Genomic DNA, 24730 nt, shown 5'->3' on the forward strand with positions numbered 1-24730 from the left:
GAATTCCTACAACTTTCAATAACAACAACCCAATTTAAAAAATGGATGGACTTGAATAGACTTCAACAATTCTCTTAAGATATACAAATGGACAACAAGCACAGGGAAAGATGCTCAACATCATTAGTCATTAGAAAAATTAAAATCATAACCACACGAGGTTGGCTATAATCACAAAAATAACAAGTGCTAGCAGAATGTGGAGAAACTGTAACCCTTGTACATTGCTATTGGTAATGCAAAATGGTTGAGCTCCTGTAGAAAGTATGGTTGTTTCACAAAAAGTTAAATATAAAATTAGCATACAACCCAACAAATTTGACTCAAACAAATACTTGTACTGGAATGTTCACAGCAACACTGTTCCCAATAGCAAGAGTGGAAACAACTCAAATGTCCACCAATAGATGAATGGATGAAGAAAATTATAGTATATACATGAAAAATGTTGAATAATATCCCACAAAAAGGAATAAGTGGATGAACCTTGAAAACATCATGCTAACTGAAAGAAGCCAGAGACACAAAAGATCACATATTGTGTGATTTAATTTGCATGAAATCTCCAGAATGGGTAAACCCATAGAGAGAGAAAGCAGATTGGTGGTCACCAAGGGTTGGAGGAGGAATGAATGGGGAGCAACTGCTTAATGGGTACAGGGTTGCCTTTAAAGAGGTGAAAATGTTTTAGAACAAGACAGAGGTGGATGTAGCATAACATTAGGAATGTTTAAATGCCACTGAATTACTTACTTTAAAATGATTAATTTTGTGTTCTATAAATTTCCCCTCAATTAATGAACAAAAAAGGCAGATACAAAAGATTACATACTCCATGACTCCATTTCAGAACAGGCATGACGCTGGAGGGAGTGGAGGGGGCATGAGGAACCTTCTAGGGCAGAGGTTCTCAACCTTCCTAATGCCGCGACCCTTTAATACAGTTCCTCATGTTGTGGTGACCTCCAATTTCATTGTTACAAATTGAACATAATTAAAGCATAGTGATTAATCACAAAAACAATATGTAATTATATATGTGTTTTCCGATGGTCTTAGGCGACCCCTGTGAAAGGGTCGTTCGACCCCCAGAGGGGTCTCGGCCCACAGGTTGAGAACCGCTGTTCTAGGGGCTGACAATATTCTGTTTCCTGATCTGGGGGCTGATTACACACAGCTATGTTCACTCTGAAAATTTCAAGAAATTGTCTCTTTAAAATAAATGTGTATATTTTTGTATATGTATACTCTGCTTCGACAAAAGTTTTTAAACTATCAAGTAATTTTTTTAAAATAAAAGATTAACTGCAAATTTTTAAAAAACTGTTACCATTGTGGGATCAAGTTCCAAGGGTTCTCTCTGTATTATTTCTTACAATTGCATGTGAATCTACAGTTATCTAAAAATAAACAATAGTCAGGTTTTTAAAAAATAATCAGCAATGAAAATTTCCAGACTGCCATCCCCAAAGACTGTGATTTAGGCCATGTGAGAAGATAGGGAACCTTCATCTTTCTGAACAAGCTATCTCAAGTGATCCTGATCCAGAGGGACCATGGCCCTCACCTGGAGAAACTCCAACCTAAATGAACTTCATAAGCTGTTTACCTTCACTTTCTCTGCAAACCCCATTCATGAAGAGGTTTATAAAGGCATCTATCAGCAACAGCACAGAGGAGGTAGAGAATAAGAAAGCACAAAATAAGCCATGAGCGCTACAAAAATTAACCAATCTGAAAGCCAGAATTCAACTTGTACTGGAGAAAAATTAGATGAATTGAAAAAACATTAATAAAATGTGAAAGAGCCCTAACCGGTTTGGCTCAGTGGATAGAGCGTCGGCCTGCGGACTCAAGGGTCCCAGGTTCCATTCCGGTCAAGGGCATGTACCTTGGTTGCGGGCACATTCCCAGTAGGGAGTGTGCAGGAGGCAGCTGATCGATGTTTCTCTCTCATCAATGTTTCTAACTCTCTATCCCTCTCCCTTCCTCTCTGTAAAAAAAATCAATAAAATTTATAAAAAAAAATAAAATAAAATAAAATGTGAAAGAAGCACTAGTAAAAGGACATACAGAGCTTTCTGGATAACCATCATAGAGGCAGCCACAAACATTATATGCAAATCAATGATTATTGGGGGGGGGGGTATGTTTTTCATTAAGAAGTAGTGGATTCAGCCCTGGACAGTGTGGTAAGTGGTTAGAGCATCAGCGCCTGTGCACTTAAGGGTCCCAGGTTCAATACCTTGATACACAACTTCGCCTACAACTTTATGCAATGGTAAACTGTAATTATCAAGATGTTAACAGATAGCATTCTCTTTGGAGCTAGTAGTTTAGAGTAAAATTCTTTTTAAAAGAATTGTAACCCGAATACAAAACTTACATAGTTATATGGGAGGGAGAAAATAAACGTTCAAATAACATGCAAAATATGACAAAGAGATAATCAGGTAAAATAGTTAAAGGATAATGAGAATCAATCTATAAATTAGATCCCAGATCCCAGATAGTTTTTATAAAAGTTAGCTCTTATATTCTCAGTGCAAATTTTAATGCTTTTGAGATCAAGACAATAACCACATAAAATTAAACAAGTATTAAATTTTGAAGAAATTATGCCATTCAGATGGACAATATTTAGAGGAAGAAAAAGTGCGGGGTAAACAAAGAAACAGTAAGACGGTAACCAACTCAGAAATCCACTCAAGTATCCTGCCTATGAACATCACAATTAGCTTATCTAGGCCTTGCCCTTCCATCTTCCCCCAACTTGCCCATTCTTCATTTCTCTGCACCTCTCCTAGTTTACAGGGGAAAGGCTTAAAGGTGTAAATTTACCAATTATACTGCCCTTTGTCCAGTGCTGAAAAAAATGCTCAATGAAATGAAAGCGAAACATGATAAGCCTTTTTTCATTAGTAGTAAATTTTCTTTAACTATGTTAACCTTGTTCTCCATGACTCACTAATTGGAGAATAGATATCTGCAACATGAGAATCACAAGATTATGGATTCCTCCTAATGTTTGGTACACAATGACCTAAAAAAGCAGAATTTTCACAATGGAAGCTAACTGGAGGTCATGGTATCTGATATCATGGAACTACAAAAACAAGATCAGAAAGAAACTAGACAGATTATCCAATTTAAATATCCAGTTTGCAAGCAGTTGTTAACTGCACCTTAAATGATTTCCAGGGGAAGTTATCTTCATGTGATATGAACATGCTATATCTAAAAATACAGGAAACTTGCAGTTCCCATATAGCAGAGACTGATTTACCATTATAAATATTATATATATATATATATATATATATATATATATATAAATTTGATTTTTTACAGAGAGGAAGGGAGAGAGATAGAGAGTTAGAAACATCGATGAGAGAGAAACATCGATCAGCTGCCTCCTGCACACCTCCCACCAGAGATGTGCCCGCAACCAAGGTACATGCCCTTGACCGGAATCGAACCTGGGACCTTTTGGGACCTTTCAGTCCGCGGGCGGACACTCTATCCACTGAGCCAAACCGGCTACGGCCATTATAAATATTCTTAGTTAATGCTTCCATACAGAAAACTGTAGAAGTTTGCAAATTCATTTTCAGGTGACTGAAAATAAAAACCAGAAAATCTATTTTCATCCATGTATTAAAAACAAAAGGTATATGAGATTATTTGTTTAGTGGTACTGCCTGTTCTTAGAGTTACTATCCAAAACAGGGTCATGTAAGAATATTTTCACCCAAATATTAGCCAATTAAAAACTAAGACATGCTTTACTGAGATACATATGCTTAGGTTTTTAGTCAATTAATATATTAATAAAGAATGAAAAATTTAACAATTAATGAACTTTAACCAATAAGTTTCAGCAGAGTTAGCCAGAAAACATTTTTATTAGGCCCAAATGAAGTATCTTTCATTCATTAGTACAGAACCACAGGGCATAGTTAGGCATCAGAGCCTCAACTGCCTAAAATGAGTTCCTAGGAAAACAAAAAACTTTCCATTTTCATTCTGTAGCTGCTTCTTAGGATAGAAAGTGTTCTTTCGTTTCTGGCATTCTCTCTTTTCTCTCTACCTCAGGACATATTTACAGATCCACTGGCTGCTTTACAAACAAGCTAAAAGTTCTTGCTGTGGTTGATCAAAGTTGGAATGCCTGAGGAAATTACTCAACTTAGACAGTCCAGAATTACATCTAGCCAAATCGTTATAGTGCTCTGCTTTAAACGTGTGTTAAAGTAATATTTTAGCTATCCTGGAAGCAAGTTGAGAGAACGTTTGTTTGCATCATACTGTGAACACTTGAGTCAAATACAGTATGTTGAATATGCAATTTTAGTATCTGTGACAGTTCATTTTTTTAACTATTCAATTACACAAAAGAAAACATAGTTTGTTTAAAAAAAAAAAAAAACCTCACACACAACAGCATATGTATTAGGAACTAGGACATTTTATGATCTTCTTGAAGCATCAAGCTCTTTGGGAAAAGCCAGAATAAATGCCACAAATGTTTATATTTGTTCATTAGAGCACATGTTAATCTAGCATACAATAGTCTGTCAAAAATGGCACCATATTTTTCTCTTATTTATTTTTTTTTTAAAAATATATTTTATTGATTTTTTACAGAGAGGAAGAGAGAGATAGAGAGTTAGAAACATCGATGAGAGAGGAACATCGATCAGCTGCCTCCTGCACATCTCCTACTGGGGATGTGCCCGCAACCCAGGTACATGCCCCTGACCGGAATCGAACCTGGGACCCTTCAGTCCACAGACCGACGCTCTATCCACTGAGCCAAACCGGTTTCGGCACTAATTTATTATTGAAAATATTTTAATAAAAAAGCACTGCACATCTGTCCTTACCTCATTTCTATTAGCAATCTGCCTAATTATCACATAAACATATATAATTATGCAGAAAAATGACATCACAGCAGCTTATTTTTATTTTTTTAATTGAAAGCCACAGAATCACAGTACAAAGAGTTACTTGTCAAATATAACACAGATCTCTAAAATAAAGTATTGGCTTCAGCAGACGTGCACATCTGAAATAGTTTTAAACTTTATTTTAGTTGGATTCTTTATGATGTCCGGGAAGAGCTTAGCACACGTGGTACCTGGAATTGTCTTTTCCACATGAACTACAATGGAAAAGACAAATGTAGCTGCTGCTCTAGTAAAGCTAAATTTGGCATCCACTTTCACTTCCCTTCAACCTAAATAATTACACCTTTTAGCCATGTTGACAATAATATGAAAATATCACTCAAAAAAATCCCAACAGACCATGGAATTATAATAACTTAAACCATCCTTCTATCATGAGGTGAGGACATGGTCAGAATGGGGAGGGGGTTGCTAACTTTTGAGTAGAAACTTATAACTGTGCTTTTTATTAAAAAGACTTCCAACCCACTAGAAAATGTTAACATCTGCACATATTCCAAGAGAGGAAAACATAAGCTCTTCACTCTGAATTTTCTGAGAAGTCTAATAAGTGTTGTAGTGTTGACGCCCTATGTTACAGTATATACATGTCATGAACTGTCAGTAAGCGTGTCTACCATGCCGGAGGCTGACCTGAGTGAGAATGGCTGCCAGCACAAACTCCCTGGCAGCTGGAATGGCAAAAGCACAAAGATGCCTAGAATTCAACCTTAAGCTGTTTGTTTTCCTATAGTGAGATGCAGCCTTCATTATTCTAACACTTAGGTAAAGCCTGCTACCCATATAAAAATTAGATGATAGAGAAAATAAATTTAAAAAATAGTTTATTCTGCTTTGGATCAGGTTATCTTGATGGGATTCCTAAAAATTATATCACTTTCTCATTCCTATCCAGATTCTGAATAAGGGCCTGGGTTTGAGAGATGGACAAAAATGTAAAATCTAAAGGCAGTCTTTCAGCTTGACATCATGACATCAGCCTGTGATTTTGCTGAACACAGAAAACTCTTCTTAGCCTAGATGCTTCATTACCAAAAGCACAAAATAAATAAATAAAATCAGATTATAAAATTGATGCCCAAATGATATAGATACACACACACACACACACACACACACACACAATGATTCAAAAGTCACACTGTAAATCCAAAGGCCAATGAATCTAATATCTCTATTAATACAGGACAAGAAGACATGTTACACTTAATCCAAAAGTCTAAATTGCTTCCACAGAGCTAAAACACAGGATTACTACCAAATGTAGCTTAAAGTAGCTCAAAACTGAATTCCAAAATGCCGGGAGCCGGTCCATCCTTGCTGCTTGACACAGTTGCTGCAGGAAAGAAACATCTGCACAGCATATGTTTCAAGGGACCTGGCATATATAGCATATTGTTCTTAATATGTTTGCTCTCTTTAGCGCCATGTGTTTTAACCAAGGTCACCTCTCCGAGAAAGGTTGTTTCCCCAGGTGGGGATCTTTCCCTGAGGTTAGGGAGGGGATACAACCCCTTAATTAAGTGCCAGGCGGGTAGTTAAGCTACATAATCTTTACTCCCTGGAATGGAGATAAGAAACGCCCTAACCTTTGTAATAGAAATTGACAGGATTAAAATCGGCTGGTATAAATATGGATGTAACAAGACAATAAACGTCAGATCCTCGTCAGTTCCTAACCAGAACTCCGACCAGAACTTTGGCTGGAGATCCTGGCTAGAGGTCCTGACTAGGCTGCTGATCAACTGAAGGCTGTCTTCGTGTCATTCCTTCTTCGCCGACTCCGTCCACACCTTTGGGGACCCCTGGACCCGCTGGGATTGGACCCCAGCACCAAAATGCAATATATTCTCAGAGAGAAACAATTCCCAAAGCAAAATAAGGGTTCACATATAAAGCTACATGTTCCTTGGGAACTGGTCTTGGGCCACATCTTCTAAAAGACTCAGCCAAATGAATACAGCTCATTAAGAAATGGCTAGAAAGGGGAACTATCAGTACAAAGTAAAACATAACAAGTTCTGTACTTAAGGGTTTGACCTAGTTAAAAACTGACACACAGTGTTGATGCCGTGTAAAATTAATCTAGAATGTAATAATGCATTCAGGGTTCTTTTTAGTCTAAAAAAAGCCTGAAAGAAACAAGAGCACCGCTTTTCCATTAAGCAGGTACTTTGGGCTAGAGAGTACGTTTCATTTCTAGGATCTCAGAAAAAGAACAGATGTACCTAATGCGTAAGCACAAACAGTAAGTTACAAGTTGCCCCTTAGTATGAAAGGCAAGAATCAGCATCAGTACTCAGAAGTGTTCTTAAAAGAGCGTAACTTACTTTTACTGTCCCAGGCTAACTGGGCTCTTGTCTGGTGCTTCTTTGTCTGCACATGGCCACCCACAGCCTGTCTTCTAATTAAATCAATGCTGTAGCAGCAGAACAAGCAAACAAGTTGCCTCCATCTGCGTACAGCTCTTCACGACACATTTCCCTTGGTCAGAAGGTGGAAATTCTTGGGAGAGGTGATTTTCTCTGCCTCTTCACAAGAAGAACATGGACACTTGGCTGGATGCAACTCCATGAAGTGTAACTGTGTGTGTACACCTCAAAAAATAAAACAAAAAATGCAGAGAAACATAAAGACTCTATAAACAGGTAGAATACACAGAAATATTGAAGCACCCCTGGAAATACTGCTAAACAGACAGGCAAAATAGGGATTTGACTAAAATAATCAATGACACTAAGTTGAAGAAGAGGAAAAAGAGCATCTAAAGTCAAAACTCAAATTTCATGCAATAAAAACATTTTAAGCACTAAAAAAGAAAAAAGGTAAAACTCCTTGCTTCACATACATAAAAACAGGACCTCTTCCCATTACAGAGAATAAAGGATATTATCAATAGAAAAGAAAAATGGGACTTTCAATGGTAGTAGGTCTAAAATTAGACTCATCAGTCACATTACAGTTAATGGGCACTTGTGAGCTAAATGCATCAAGCTGTCTTTCCAATGTGGTCAGTCCTATGGGGGAGGGGAGGGAAGGAGGAAACAAGGAACCACGGAAATACTCAGCTACCCTCTGCTCATGAAAAGATGATTTCTGAAAAGAAAGAAAATATGCAGCCAAGTGAAGATGCTCATTAATTTAAGTAATTTTTAACCTACCAAATAAACAAAAATGACTGCAAAGCAGATACCCCCACTTTTTTGCAATAAAATGCAAACACTTAAGTGGGATAGGGAACAGGGTGTGGTGAAGCATCTACTCACAAAGAAGTCCCACAAGTGAACTCGCTATAGGTTTGGTGAGAGAAAAGGGGTCAGATCATTCCTTCCCAGTGTTCCCTTCCAACCTAGATATGCCAGCAGCTAGTCACATCATCTCCATACCACTAAGCATTTCAAGGACTAGCAGGCCTTAGGTGCTCCCCCTCCCGTCTGGGCACACAAATAATTCCAGCCAAAGGAAGAAGGTGTGGCCTAATCCTGCAGCTGCACAGAGGTGCCTGGCAATGGTCCACCAACAGCTGACTAGTCAACAGTGATGACATTTTCAGGATTTCTATTTTAGAGAAATGCATGCTGAGCTAGCTGTGGCTATAAGAGATGCAGAGATACAAATAAATGTGTAACAATCCTATATAATAAAAGGGTAATATGCAAATCAACTGAACGGCAAAATGACCGGTCACTATGATGCACACTGACCACCAGGGGGCAGACGCTCAATGCAGGAGCTGCCCCCTGGTGGTCAGTGCACTCTCACAGGGGAGCGCCGCTCAGCCACAAAGCCGGGCTGATGGCTGGCAAAGCACAGCAGCCCACCTCCGTGGCAAGACTAAGGATGTCCGACTGAGGCTTAAGCCCACTCCCATGGGCTCCTGGACTGCGAAAAGGCACAGGCCAGGCTGAGGGTCTGCCTCCCCTAAGTGCACGAATGTCGTGCACCGGGCCTCTAGTATTACATATAATAAGTATATAACAATGTAATAGGTTTATTTTTCTCTCATATCCCAAATTACTAGCCATCTGGATAAAAAGTTACTTCTTAAAGTATTTTCCTAAGTTTATAAGTATTATATTAGATTATATAGAGATCCAAAGACAACAGACTATTTTTAGCAGACAAATATAAAAACTTATGCCCAACAGAATCTGCTCTTTAAATGCTGAAGCATTTGGACAATAAACTAGTTTCAACTATTAATTACCATCTCCCCTGACCATAGGGAGCCTTTAAGGATGAATGAAATAACTGCAGGGTCCACTTAGAATAACATAAACTCAACAAAATATTTTTAATAAAGGAGCCTATACAATTTGTCTTTCACTATATGAAATGTAAAAGCTATACCCATCACTACTTTTAACGCAGAGTATTCCACCTACCAAAATAACCAGATTTTAAAATGAATTAACCAAAATCTCTCAAAGGCTAGCTACATCAAGAGTTTCAAAATCTCACTTTCATCAGTTTTCTCACACACAACTACAAATAATTTCTCAAAGGTTTGTCACTCAAATTTCATCTATTATTTCTTATTAGAATTTTATAACCAGGCCTTAGTATTTAAAAAAAAAAAAATCAAGCCCTGGCTGGTTTGGATCAATGGATAGAGCATCAGTCTACAGACTGAAGGGTCCTGGGCTCGATTTCAGTCAAGGGCACATACCCGGGTTGTGGGCTCAAACCCCAGTAGGAAGCATGCAGGAGGCAGCTGATCAATGATTCTCTCTCATCATTGAGGCCCAGTGAGTGAAATTCGTGCACTGGTAGGGTCCCCAGCGGCTGCCGGCTGCCGGCTGCTGGCTGGGTACTCCCTCCCTTCCCCTGGCCGCCTGCTGCCACCACAATTTGCATACTATGCTTTTATTATATAGGATGTTTCTCTCTCTCCCTCTCCCTTCCTCTCTGAAATCAATAAAAGTATATTTTTTTTAAAATCGATTTGCAAAGGGAGCTTCCGTAATTATTTTATGAGTTCTAGCTCATTTTCTATCCCAATCTATAAAACACTTCCTACTTTAGAAGTGGCATCATGACCCACCCAGATCTATATCTAATTTTCTCAAAGAAAAAATTCATATCAGAATTTAAAATGTGCATGTAAAATGTGCAAAATTATCTTTAGAATTTAAAATTCACTGTCATTACCTGAACCAAAACTATTGCAAAAGCAGCCATGAAAGCAACTATCTTCCAAATGCATAGCCCTAGCTATAAAGATCAAATTGTTTCACAATATTTATCTTCTCTAGTGTGAGTGAAATCAGAGTTGTACTATCCAATGGATATAAGTCACCATTAGTTATAAAGATAATCTCAAAAAAGCTATATATAGCTAAATGAAACAATGGGACCAAATAAATTTAATAATAAATTATTAAAACATGATCTAAAAACTGATCTATTTCCTTCCCCATATTTTGAAGATAAACAAATTGTACTGGTGTCATATCATTTTCACTTTCACACTACAAAACACCTCTCCTACGGAGTGGCCACTTCCCTCCCAAAACCCTGAAGAGAGAAGCTAATCAGTTTAATAGGTAGGAACTTATGAGCTCAACCTTCCTCCCTTATTTAAATGTAAGAAACACCGAATCTAGTGCTCAGAATGGTAATCTTAGGAAAACACCACTTGTCTGTACTGGTAGATGAGATATAGGTAACTACACAAGGTAATAGGTTCCAAGAAAAGCTGAACAATGATGACTCTAGATGGACTATATTAAATGTAGGTCACTTAGCCACATCATTTTTTGGTTGTATATCATACATACATATATAAACTTTCTTTTCTTTCACTTGGTCTCTTCCTCCTGTATGATGTCGAATTGAGATCAGAGAACTTTATACTACTTGGGTTAACTGCAAATTTTCATATTTTTCAAAATACAAAGCCAGAAACCCCTTCTAGCCAACATGGAACAATAAAGCATTTCAGTCTTATCAATTTATTATCAGTAAAGTGTTCAAGAAATTCAAATTGATTTTCATTATCTGCCTAAGTAATAATGTAACAGGCAAGTTTTAAAAGTACAGTTTTGTTTTAGTCAAAAAGTATATCCCGAAGTCCAAAAGAAACGGTATGACTGTCCATATCTAGTCAATAAGTAGGACAAGACTTAAAAGATCGAATTAAAACTCTACTGAATAGATTGATCAAAACTAAAGATAAGTAATTATGTCCAATAAACATAACAGTATAAATCAGCCTCTGGGACTTTTCAGTAGAGTGAAAGGACTCAATATTGTTGCTTACATTCTCGAAGTACAGAAAATATTAGAATCTAATTTTCATATGTCTTCCCATTGACCCAAACTATACAATACTTCAGCTCTTTATTTGAAACCTCACTCTACCTAGCCTTGGCCAAGTAGCTCAGTTTGTTAAGAGTGTTGTCGCCGATATATCCAGGTTGCAAATTCCATCCCAGTGGGGACATAGATAAGAATCAATCAATGCCTGCATACATAAGTGGGAGAACAAATCAATCTTTCTTTCTCTCTCTCTCTCTCTCTCTCTCTCTCTCTCTCTCTCTCGCTCTCTCTCTCAGCAATAAATAATTTTAAAAAAAGAACGAAAGAAAACCTCACCCTGTTTAAAGGTTACGAATCACAATTATGCAAGGTGACTGAAACTGTAGGAGACACTATAACATGACTTCCAACATAATTCTTTTTTTAATATATTTTTATTGATTTCAGAGAGGAAGAGAGAGGGAAAGAGAGATAGAAACATCAATGATGAGAGAGAATCATTAATCGGCTGCCTCCTGCATGCCCCCCCCCACCTCCCGCTGGGATCTAGCCACAACCCAGGCATGCACCCCAAACCATGACCTCCTGGTTCATAGGTCGACAATCAACCACTGAGCCATGCCAGCCAGGCCCAACGTAATTTTTAAGATTCAGAAAGATTCTTCCAGGTTAGCCTTAGCCTTTAAGCTACTAATATACATTTTAATCAGATTCCACATAAGAATGATTTTTAAAGATAATTCACTGAAAAAATAAATAAATAAAAATAAAGATAATTCACTGAAAGTCTTCCCCAAATTTAATAAATTAATGGGGGAAAGTACACTAATCTCACTTAGAACAGTATTCTATAACAATCAAAAATAATAAAACATGTTTAAAAAAAACTTCACATGCCCACACTCTTAAAAAACACAGATCATCATTCAGAATTATAAAGTTCACTTACTTATGTGTAACACATTATTCCAAATATAATTTAAATCATTTTAAGTATAAATAAGTAAATTTTTAAGAAATGATTGATACTTCACTGGGGAGGAATGTAATGAAATAGTCAATATGATATAAATATGACTTGGAGAAATAAAAGTTATTCTAAAATGAAAAGAAAAAGGAAAACTTAATTTTACTCAATTTTGTATTCATAGTTGCCATTATAGTATATCCTTTAGCTATTCATTAACCTTCATTCCCCAGACCCACAGTGACTCCATACACCAGTAATCTCCGATAATCTCAGAACATCATCTTCTGCACAAAGGAGAGTAATTTGCAATTAACAACTGAATTAAATTAGATGAAGCTTTCCTTGTGTGGATGTGTTGAGTAAAGGTAAGATTTGGTATAAGTATACATCAATCTTCTTTCTTGCATTTCTTTTCTCCTCTTATCCACAATATATAATTAACCTTTCTTTGACATTATAAAACTTGTTATTAATAGTTACTATAAATATTCACATCATATATATCATTTCTAAAACACCTCTTAATAGTAGTAATTGCTAACAGTTATGAACTGCTTACTATGTACCACACATTGTCATATTAATTCAGTTAATCTTCACAGCTCTGTAAAGCAAGCATTATTATCCCCATATTATAATGAAAAAACTGGATCAAAGAGAGGTGTGAGGTTCCCACAGACATATGGCTAATAATTAGTAGAACTGGTATCAGTCACAATAGGAAAGGACCACATATCCCCAAGTCAGATGCCTCTGGGACCAAACTATAATAGAACTGGTGCCCACCATGTTTGTTTACCTTCCTTGGCTAAAACCAAGCTGAAAGTATTAACAGGAGAAATTAAAATGTATAAAGCATGATCAAAAGTGCAGCTCAGGGAATATACAGAAAACAGTGCTATGACTTTAGGCACTGGGCAATTTTCACAGGGAAAAGCAGGGCCTGGCATGACAGGGTAGGTGTCCTGATATGAGAGCCTAAACACAAGGGCCACAATCTAGTCAACTTGGGAAGATCTACTCTAACCATCCCTTCTCCCTCAAACTCACCACTATTTTATCTTCCTATCTTATTTGATTCCCCAAGTAGTCTTCTCAACCAACAAACTATTTATTTATTCTACTCCTCTAAACCAGTGATGGCAAACCTATGACACGTGTCAGAGGTGACACGCGAACTCATTTTTTGGTTGATTTTTCTTTGTTAAATGGCATTTAAATATATAAAATAAATATCAAAAATATAAGTCTTTGTTTTACTATGGTTGCAAATATCAAAAAATTTCTATATGTGACACAGCACCAGAGTTAAGTTAGGGTTTTTCAAAATGCTGACACGCCGAGCTCAAAAGGTTCGCCATCACCGCTCTAAACTAACTAACATAAATCTATCTTCTCTAAGTATGAGTGGCAGAAGTTGGTCTTCTGAAGGCCTCAACATCCCCTGGACAAACTCATAGTCACAGTTCCACACTAAGAGAGCTGAGAGACCCTCAATCTGGAGTACAAAGAATTAGAGCAAACTTGAGCACCTCCCCACTGAATTCCTAAATGTCTCCAGTAACTGGAAACCAACCTAACAACCACGCTGGACAAGACATGCTTCACAGAGCATAGCTTCAGAATATATACTGAACCATTAGGTTGGTAAGGAAATTTTCCCTTCCACTTAAGACACTTATAAATAGTTGGAAATTTTTGTTTTTTAAACATATTACTTTTAGGGGAGTTAACTTCAGGAATTTTCCTACTAAAATGGAGGATATGTAAGTATCCAGTAATATTAAGTAACTAGTGACTTTTATATCCATGAATATCACAAAACGGGAAAAAGGAACTTAACTAACTTTCTTATATTACTCAGAGAAATCCCTAATAAAAACAATCTAACAATATCACAGGCTTCTTCACAACTTAGTTAATATTGTTGGTAAACACTGGTCATATAATTGATGGTTGACTAACTCAGCAGTTTCATGTCATTTAAGAATAACAAACATACTCACAAATATTTTAAATAAAATGTAAAGAAAAGAAATACCTCAAGTTCCACCAGAGCTGCAGTCACTGCATCTGTTGCAAGAGCACCAGCCTGTAGCTTTTCAATTGCCTATGAAACCAAGGGGAGAGATTTTTCATTGTAAAACCACAACTTCTCGAAAACATAGGCAGTAAAATATCAGACATTTCTCACAGCAATATTTTTTCTCATATATCTCCTCCGACAAGGGAAACAAAATTGGCGTTTGTTTTGTTTTAATATATTTTTATTGATTTCAGAGAGGAAGGGAGAGGGAGAGAGAGATAGGAACATTAATGATGAGAGCGAATCATTGATTGGCTGCCTCCTCCACACCTCCAACAACCCGAGCATGTGCCCTGCTCAGGAATCAAACCGTGACCTCCTGGTTCATAGGTCAACACTCAACCACTGAGCCACACTGGCCAGGCACAAATCATATTCTTTTGTAATATAAATTACACAGAGTAAAGGTCTATAAAATCACCTTGCTTCCTTGCTTATTGAATATAAGTTAAGAGAGGCAAGAAAGATAAGGAAGACTGATTGCTAAATGAACTATTAAAGCTCCAAGTTAGTCTATAAAGAGAAAGCTCAAACAGAACTGGATTAAACTTTTAATACATTTTTTATTAATTTCAGAGAAGAAGAGAGAGAAAGAACATCAAGGATGAGAGAAAATCATTGATCTGTCAGAATTGCATTAAACTTTTAAGAAGTTGTTTCATTGTATAAATTGAGGAGGCTGAGTATATACTCCTAATGTATTAAGTTTCTAGGACTATAGTTGTTCTACATAAGAAAAACATTTCTTTTTAGATAATGAAAAGATTTCACACTCTGAAAATAAAGGACAAAAAATATAAAAGCACTTTGAGAACTTTTCGCTTTATTATAAATTTTAAAAAATATCTCTATAAGAAAATATTCTTATTTATTTATGGGATTTCATTCGTAACAGAAAGCCTGGATCTCTAACAAAGTATAATCTTTCTTTTAAATGGTATGTAAATAGAAATAAAAAGGGTTGAAAGATTCATTCACTTGATATACAATACGCAATTAACATTCTATTTAAGTAGAAGTAAATGAAGGGTTTCCCTATAAGAGTATTTAGTCAGGATCAAAATAAAAACAAACAATATTTCTTCTGATTCCATTCCTGATTCCACATTAAGTATTCAACAATTTAGCAAAACCTCAAAAACCAAAGAGAAAAAAAACACAACTCAGTACAAGGGCAAAGCTAACTCAGGAATGATAATGAACTTCCATGATACAAACTACATGATGAAAAACAGAAGGAAAATGTAAGGGATGATCTCCCTAAGAAAAGCATCCATTTTCATTTGTTAGTATTTTTTTACCTTCACAGAAAGACACATTGGCTGCCTTTGAGCTGTTTCTATAGAGCTCAACGGCTTGGCAAAGACTAAAAGATATATGATTAAGGGCCCATAATTCCAAAAATACAGATTTTAATCTGGGAAAGGAAGGAAAGTTCTAAGCATGATTTGGAGAATAAAACAACACAAAATAAAACAAAGACCTCACAAATATGAGCTAAATTATTTGATGGTTCAAACCAAGGATGATTTTATACAACAACCCTTAAAATTTTGAATTTCAAAGTAAAGCTCCTCTATAGTCAAAACGGAAATTTTTATTATACCTTCTGACAAGCTCGTTTGCATACATGTTTATATTCCTTGGCTTTGGATTCCGAATGATAACCTGCACCTGTAGTGAAACAAACCAACCAATTATTAGTATTCATTAAAATGTCACAGACTTTGCTTATCTATATACTAGAGGCCAGGTGCACGAAATTCGTGCACTGAGGGGGGGTGTGTCCCATAGCCCCACCTGCACCCTCTCCAATCTGGGACCCCTCGGGGTTATCCGACTGCCGGTTTAGGCCTGATCCCATAAACCGGCAGTCAGATATCTCTCTCACAATCTGGGACTGCTGGCTCCCAACCGCTTGTCTACCTGCCTGCCTGCTTGATTGCCCCTAACCGCTTCTGCCTACCAGCCTGATCACACCCTAACCACTCCCCTGCCAGCCTAATCGATGACTAACTGCTCCCCTGCTGGCCCGATTGCCCCCAATTGCCCTGCCCTGCCGGCCCGGTCACCCCCAACTGCCCTCTCCTGCCAGCCCGGTCGCCCCTAACTGCCCTCCCTTGCAGGCCCAGTTGCCCCCAACTGCCCTCCCCTGCTGGCCTAGTCACCCCTAACTGCCCTCCCCTGCTGGCCTGATCACCCACAACTGCCCTCCCCTGCCAGCCATCTTGTGGCGGCCATCTTGTGACCACATGGGGGTGGCCATCTTGTGTGAGGGCGTGATGGTCAATTTGCATATTACCTCTTTATCATATAGGATATAAATGGCTAAGTGATTGAACAACGGAACAACTGGTCACTATGACGTGCACTCACCACCAGGGGGCAGGCGCTCACTGCAGGAGCTGCCCCATGGTGGTCAGTGTGCTCCCACAGCCAACCTCCCATGGTCCCTCCCCCAAGCCGGCCAAACCTCCCACAGTCCCTCCCCCCAGCTAGCCGGTCCCATCGGCCCCAATCAGGGCGGCTGACCAACCTCCTGCGACCCCTCTCCCTGGACAACCACCAGTGGCCCCAATCGCCCCAATTGCTGGCCAGGCCAAGGAACCCCACCTGTGCATGAATTTGTGCACTGAGCCTGTAGTATTATATAAATAGTCCTTACAAACTGATGCTCTCCTAGTAAAAATAAAACTATTGTCTTAACTGTACGTGGTTTTAAAAATCTAATCGCTTCTTTCTCCACCAGAAGCCTTTTTAATACCATGCCTTATCTTCTTTTTCAAAAACTATTCTCTCGGGAGAAGCACCAGAAATAGCTCAGGTCCCCAAAGAAGTTTCATCAAGGTCACCTCTCCTCCTTTTTGAAAAACCTGTCTCCAAAGTCAGGAGTTTTTTGGCCCGGAGATGATAACCCAAGTAGTGTCAGGGAAAAGAGTCCCTTCAAGTTCTTCTTGGTTGACCAAAAGAAAGCACCTGCTATTTGGGAATCCAGAATTCTTAAAAGTAACTTTACAAAACTAGTTAGTTTCTAAATAGCATTTGAAGCTGAGGGTTGTTACAGCATACCTATACTACCACACGCACCACCAATACTACCACTCCTACCCAAACGTTTACATCCTCTGGAATTTAAGCCCAGGGTGTCTCTGAAACCTCACTGATGGTGTATTCCTGCCTGCCTATTAGAAATTCTATTGGTCCCTGGCTCTTTTTTTTTTTTTAATATATTTTATTGATTTTTTTACAGAGAGGAAGGGAGAGGGATAGAGAGTTAGAAACATCGATGAGAGAGAAACATGGATCAGCTGTCTCCTGCACAACCCTGACTGGGGATGTGCCCGCAACCAAGGTACATGCCCTTGACCGGAATCGAACCCGGGACCCTTCAGTCCGCAGGCCGTCGCTCTATCCACTGAGCCAAACTGGTTAGGGCTGGTCCCTGGCTCTTAATAAACACCCAGCAACTTCCTCAAGAGAATGGCCCTGAAATTTGTTTCCCTAAAAAGGTTAATTGTTTAGTAAATAAGAAAGAAACCAAGACAAGAGTCCTTAAACTGTTGTGATAATTAGGCTTCTAATCAAAGTTCTGAACCCCCAACCCCACCCCATCCCCACCCAGGCCCCAAAGCCCTATAAGAGTACAGCATAAGGAAGGTTAAGAACTACATCTCGAAGCCTCCTGGGTCCTCGTGTGAGGCTGAAGATTGACACAAACTTAACCTATCTTTTCTCAACCATTTGAAAGAAAATGAAAATATATCTGCTTTTTGTTAATTCTTCTGGATTAGATTCTATAAGACTTCCCAGAAGTCCACCAGTTTGACAAGAAGAAACAATTCCACTCCTCAATGCCAGGTCAAAGCTAACCTTGCTCTCATACTCTATGACTGTCTGAGCAAAGTTAAAAGGAGACCCAGCCATTCCTTCTTCTTTCCGGGAGGTCATAAACTTTAGAAACTGAATACAGGTAAGTAAAAAATGACTACGGGGGGGAAAAAAAGCCTACTTGAACAGACCTTGCAGAGGTGCACAGCTCTGTAACTCAAAACTCTTCAATAATAAGGGACCCAAGGGTTAAATTTCACAGTGTCTGTCTGTGTTGTCCTCTGAAGTAGAGATTATAAGCTGATATATTGCCAAACACACTAGATTAGGACTTAAGGACACATTTAAGGGTTTGTCAACCTGGCTTTAGCAGGAACTAGCCATGTGGCTGAAGCCACTCAATCTCTCTGGTTTTAAGATCCCTCACATATCATATTAAAAAGGCAAACTAGTTCTAACACTGTGTAAATGGACTCTAAGATGGCCATACTCAAATATGGGGGTCAAAAAATTTTTTTTCAACAGAATTATTTTTAAAACTACAAACCAGAGTATAAAAAATTACTTTGTCTGGTTTTAACACTACCTAAATATATTTATACTAGAGGCCCGGTGCACAAAATTCATGCACGGGTAGGGTCCCTAGGCCTGGTCAGCGATCAGGGCAGATCGAGGCCTTCCAGATGCCAGCCAGGGCCTTCCTTCCAGCTGCCGGCCTGGACCTCCCTTCCCCGGCTGCTGGCCGGGGCCTTCCTTTGTTCCGCGCCGCCCCCTGGTGGTCAGCACACATCATAGCGAGCAATCAAACTCCCGGTCTCCCAGTCAAACTCCCATGGGGACAATTTGCATATTAGGCTCTAGATCAGCGGTTCTAAACCTGTGGGTCGAGACCCCTTTGGCGGTCGAACGACCCTTTCACAGGGGTCCCCTAAGACCATCCTGCATATCAGATATTTACATTACAATTCATAACAGTGGCAACATTACCGTTATGAAGTAGCAACGAAAATAATTTTATAGTTGGGGGTCACAACATGAGGAACTGTATTTAAAGGGCCAGAAGGTTGAGAACCACTGCGATAGATGATAGATGATGGATGGATGGATGGATGGATGGATGGATGGATGGATGGATAGATAGATAGATAGATAGATAGATAGATAGATAGATAGATAGATAGATGAAGGAAGGAAGGAAGGAAGGAAGGAAGGGAGGGAGGGAGGGAGGGAGAGAGGGAGGGAGGGAGGAAGGAAGGAAGGAGGGAGGTAAGGAAGAAAGAGAAAGTAAATAATAGGGTAGGGGAGTAAAGAAGACATAAGAAGAGCTGTCATTTCAAGATCTTCCCAAGTGAGTAATTAGGGGAGGCCCTCACTATATCGAAGTCAATCTCTTTTGTTCCAATTCCTTTCTGGTACTGTGCCTTCTCCTAAGGTAAAATTCAATTCTCAGTGTACTTAAAGGCAAGAAAAAAAATCAACATTATTTTCATCTTTTGACTCACTCACATAGAGCTTACCTGCATGTACCAGCACAAAGCCCCCTCGCTTCTCTTTATGGGACTGCTTTGTTTCCAACTCTTTGGCTGTTATTTTAACAGCCGAAACCTGAGATGATCTGGAAGGCAGCCCTTCTCCAGAACTCATCCCCTTCTCCATGGTCATTCTCCAAGTTTACCATCTTCTACTGGAAAAAAAGCATATTTCCATCCAAAAGTAATTGCAGGAGAGGAATTACCCTAAAAGAAAACAGACAAAGATGGTATACATCCCTTTGTACTAGCACCCACATAACTGATACAAATTAGTACAGAGATATCTTTCAAAAAAAACAAAGTTTAAAGTTATTTAACTTAGTAATACAAAGACTATAAAAATACTAGAATTTAAATCTTTCTGTCCACTATATAAACAAAAGAACTGTTATAAATACACTTCATACCAAGTCCAAATATATTTTATCTTTCATTTTATCTACATTAAAGAAAACCTCAATATAACTTAAATACCACTTTCTACTGCCTGCAAACCAAATGCTAATAATCTGCGGGACATTTTAGAATCACGGGCAATGCTGGCTACATCACCAAACTTGGATTGCTGCTTACTTTTTTTTCCGGCTTTATTGCGATATAATTGACATGTAATATTATGTAAGTTTAAGGTGTACAATGTGATGATTTGATACTCGTACATACTGCAAAATGATTACCACAATAAGGTTAGTTTACACATCTATCACCTCAACATAATTACAAATTTTTGCGTGCTGTAAGAACATTTAAGGTGTATAGATTGCTGCTTAAAGAAATAAAGCAAAAAGAAATAAAGCAACATATATATTTACACTGTCTATGCAGAACCTCTTAAGAAAAACCTAATGCTCCATAGCACAATGTAAAACAAAAATGCAAACAAAATTATATGACTGAACCAAGAAATTCAAATAACACTTGCGCAAATACTTGTTAATTTTTATGAAAGCATTATTTCTGAGATTCTCAACAAATAATGAAATATAAAATGAATCACAAGCAACTTATACCACAAAGTTTCTAATTTTTTCTCAGAAGTTTCTAGCAATCTTGGCTTAACAATAAAAATGGCAGAACACATTTTATATTAAGGAAAAATTGAACATTTAAAAATCAACACAGATACATCTGAGAGGAAGGTGATTGAAACTACTTAAACCTAGATTCACACTGTTAAGTAAAATCTATACCTTATTCGAAAGTGAGAAATGAGAAGGGACAGAATTCATTTTTTCCAATATAAATAGTAATATAAACACTGAGTTAGATGACTGCTTAGAGCTGCTGCGTACAGCCTGGATACATATAAGAAGGTAAGAAAGGGAAGTCTGGATTCATCCTGAATTACCAGCTGAAGACTTGCTGAGGAGAAGACTTTTAAACAAGGAAGTACAAAAACTACCTGGAGACTGCACCTGTATAACAGCTCACACATTGGGGTTGAGCCTCACAGTCAACCAGCCTGACAGGAGATCCCACCCACGATTGGGACAAAAACAATCAAGACCCAATTACAACAGGAGGGCCCAAATAATCAACAAAAGGGTCTCTCCTAGAGCATATAGCTCAGAAGTTCAAGGAAACTGTACCAATGGGTCCCACCCCATGAAGACTGGGAGTCATAGCACATATAGCTAATACATAGAAACAAACACCAAGAGACAACTGAAGTGGGGAGACATGAAATAACCTCCAAAGAAAAGAAGGAATCTTGAGAAAAAGACCTAAATGAGATGGAGGAAAGCAATTTACAGATACAGAGTTCAGAGGAAGGGTTATAAGGATGTTCAAGGAACTTAGTAAGAAATACAAGGAACTTAGTGGGAACTACATCAGCATGAAAAAAACAACAACATAAAAACCAAGAATAAGAACCAGTCAGGCCCGGGCCAGCATGGCTAAGTAGTTGAGTGTCAACCTGTGAATCAGGAGATCACAGTTCGATTCCCAGTCAGGGCATAGGCCCGGGGTTACTGGCTCAATCCCCAAAGGGGGGTATACAGGAGGCAGCAATCAATGATTCTCTCTCATCACTGATGTTTCCATCGCTCTTTCCCTCTCCCTTCCTCTTTGAAATCAATAAAAATATATTTTTTTAAAAACGAACCAGTCAGAAATGAAGAATACTATATCTAACATCAAGAATACACTGGAGCCCAGCAAGTGTGGCTCAGTGGTTGAGCATCAACCCATGAACCAAGAAGTCGCCAGTTCAATTTCCAGTCAGGGCACATGCCCAGGTTGTGGGCTCAATCTCCAGTAGGGGGTGTGCAGGAGGCAGTGGATTGTTGATGTTTCTCTCTTATCAATATTTCTCTCTCTCCATCCCTCTCCCTTCCTGTCTCTCTAAAAATCAATAAAAACATACTTTTAAAAAATGATACACTGGAAGGAATTAAAAGTGATAAAGCAGAGGATCAAATTAGCGACTAAGCAGAAAAAAAATCAACAAGGAACCAGCGACCTTAAATGACACACTAGATCAGAAAGTCCCAACCAAGATGAACACAAAATGCCACCCACCAAGACACATCATAATTAAAACTGCAAATGTTAATTACAAAGAGAGAATCTTAAGGGCAGCAAGACAGAAATGGATAGTTACCGACAAGGGAGCTCCCATAAGACTGTCAGCTGATTTCTCAACAGAAACACTACAGGCCAGAAGGGAAGGCATGAAGTATTCAAAGTAATGAAAAGTAAGGATCTGAAACCAAGACTACTCTGTCCATCAAGGCTATCATTCAAAATTGAATGTGAAATAATGAGCTTCCCAGACCAAAAAAAAAAAAAGGCTAAATGAGTTTACTACAACCAAATCAGCATTGCAAGAAATGCTAAAGCAACTGTTATAAGAAGAAGAAATAGAAAGAGAGAGGAACATAGGCATAAAGCATAAAAGTGGCAATAAATAAGTACCTATCAATAATAACCTTAAGTGTAAATGCATTAAATGCTCCAATCAAAAGACATAGGGTAGCTGAATGGATGAGAAAACATGACCCAAATATATCCTGTTCACAAGAAATCTACCTCAGAACAAAAGACTCACACAGGAAAAAAGTAAAGGAATGGAAAATTTTTTTCCAAACAAATGGAAATTTAAAAAAAAACTGGGTAGCAATATTTATACCTGACAAAATAGACTTCAAAACAAAGGCTATAAAAGAGACAAAGGAGCTTACTACATGATAATGGTCTCAATCCAACAAGACTATATAACCCTGGTAAACATATATGCACCCAATATAGGAGCACCTAAAGATACTTTTGTTAAAACTCCTGGAAGACTTGAAGGAAGAGATAGACAGCAAAACCGTCAGAGTAGGAGACTTAAACACTCCACTGACATCATTGGATAGAATTTCCAGACAAAAAATCAACAAGGAACCAGCGACCTTAAATGACACACTAGATCAGATGGATTTAATTGATATTTACAGAACATTTCATCCCAAAGTTGCAGAATACACATTCTTCTCAAGTGCACATGGAACATTCTCAAAGATAGATTACATGTGAGGACACAAAATAAGTATTTACAAGTTCAAGACTGAAATCATACCAAGCATCTTCTCAGATTACAACGGCATGAAACTAGACATCAACTACAATAAAAAAAAAAACTCAAAAACATTAGGACACACGAAGATTAAATAGCAGGTTATTAGCAATGAACAGGTAATAATGAAATCAAGGAAGAAATCAAAAATTTTCTGGAAACAAATGAAAATGAACACACAACAACCCCAAATCTATGGGATACAGCGAAAACAGTCCTGAGAGGAAAAGTTCATAACATTACAGACCTACCTGAAGAAACAAGAAAAGGTCAAATAAACGACAGAACCCTACAACTAAAAGAATTAGAAAGAGAACAAGAAAAGCTCAGAGGAAGTAGAAGAAAGGAAATAATAAAGATCAGAGTGTGAATAAATGATAGAGACTAAAATAACAATAACAATATAAAAGATCAAAGCAACCAAGAGCTGGTTCTTTGAAAAGATAAACAAGATTGATGAATCTTTAGCAAAACTTACCAAGAAACAAAGAGAGAGGACCCAAATAAATAAAGTCAGAAATGAAAGAGGCAAAGTAAGAACTGACAACAGAAAAGTAAAAAGGATTGTAAGAAAATACTAAGAACATCTATATGCCAACAAACTGGACAACTTGGATGAAATGGACAAATTCATGGAAACATACAATCTTCTAAAAATCAATCAGGAGTAATCAGAAAATCTGGATAGGCTAATAACAACTAATGAAATTGAAGCAGTAATCAAAAAACTCCCAGCAAACAAAAGTCCTGGACCAAATGGATTCACCGGTGAGTTTTAGCAAACATTCAAAAAAAAACTAACACATATCCTCCTCAAACTATTCCAAAAAATTCAAGTGAAGGAAAGACTTGCAAGGTGTTTTTACAAGGCCTGCATTATCCTAATTCCAAAACCAGATGAAAACACAACAAAGAAAATTACAGGCCAATATCCCTGATGAACACAGATGCTAAAATCCTCAACAAAATATTAGCAAATCAGATCTAGCAATACATTAGAAAGATCATACACCATGCCCAGATGGGATTTACTCTGGGGACACAAGGCTGGTACAATATTCCCAAATCGATAAATCTGATATATCACATAAATAAAATGAAAGATGAAAATCACATGATCATATCAATAGATGCAGAAAAAGCATTTAACAAAATTCAGCACCCAATTTTTTTCTAATTCTCACATAATGATTGTGGATATTTTTTCCTTTTTTTTTTATTTTTTTATTTTTAGAGAGAGTGGAAGGGCATGGAGAGGGGAGAGAGAGGGAGAAAAACACCAATGTGAAACACATTGATTGGTTGCCTCCCCCAGACACCCTGACCTGGGGCAGGGATCATACCTGCAACCCAGGTACATGCCCTTGACCAGGAATCGAACCCAACACCCTTTGGTGCACAGGCCAGAGTTCTAACCACTGAGCCATGTGGGCCAGGGCTCCAGCACCCAATTTTTAATAAAAAATCTCAGCAAAGTGGAAATAGTGGGAACATATCTCACATAATAAAGGCTATATA

The 24730-nt window shown here is 38.0% G+C and overlaps 1 protein-coding gene across 10 annotated transcripts in view; it reads right to left on the bottom strand.

The window, feature by feature from the left end:
• The window catches only part of TASP1 (taspase 1), a 229012-nt gene that overhangs the window by 192538 nt on the left and 11744 nt on the right, over window positions 1–24730 (bottom strand). For 9 of the 10 annotated variants that reach the window (XR_002829044.1, XR_002829042.1, XR_002829043.1 and 6 more), the window contains 3 exons: window positions 19636–19854; window positions 15897–15964; window positions 14246–14314 (listed from right to left, as the gene is read on the bottom strand). Coding sequence is in view for 6 of the 10 variants with exons in the window: in XM_014455121.2 (XP_014310607.1) it covers window positions 14246–14314; window positions 15897–15964; window positions 19636–19780 (282 nt within the window). In the remaining 4 variants the exon portion in view is untranslated. Of the gene's footprint in view, window positions 1–7303; window positions 7486–14245; window positions 14315–15896; window positions 15965–19635; window positions 19855–24730 lie in introns of those variants that run through there. The other variant, XM_023753194.1, reaches the window with a different exon arrangement.

Source organism: Myotis lucifugus, unplaced genomic scaffold (assembly GCF_000147115.1).
Source record: "Myotis lucifugus unplaced genomic scaffold, Myoluc2.0 scaffold_42, whole genome shotgun sequence".
NCBI classification, from domain to species: domain Eukaryota; kingdom Metazoa; phylum Chordata; class Mammalia; order Chiroptera; family Vespertilionidae; genus Myotis; species Myotis lucifugus.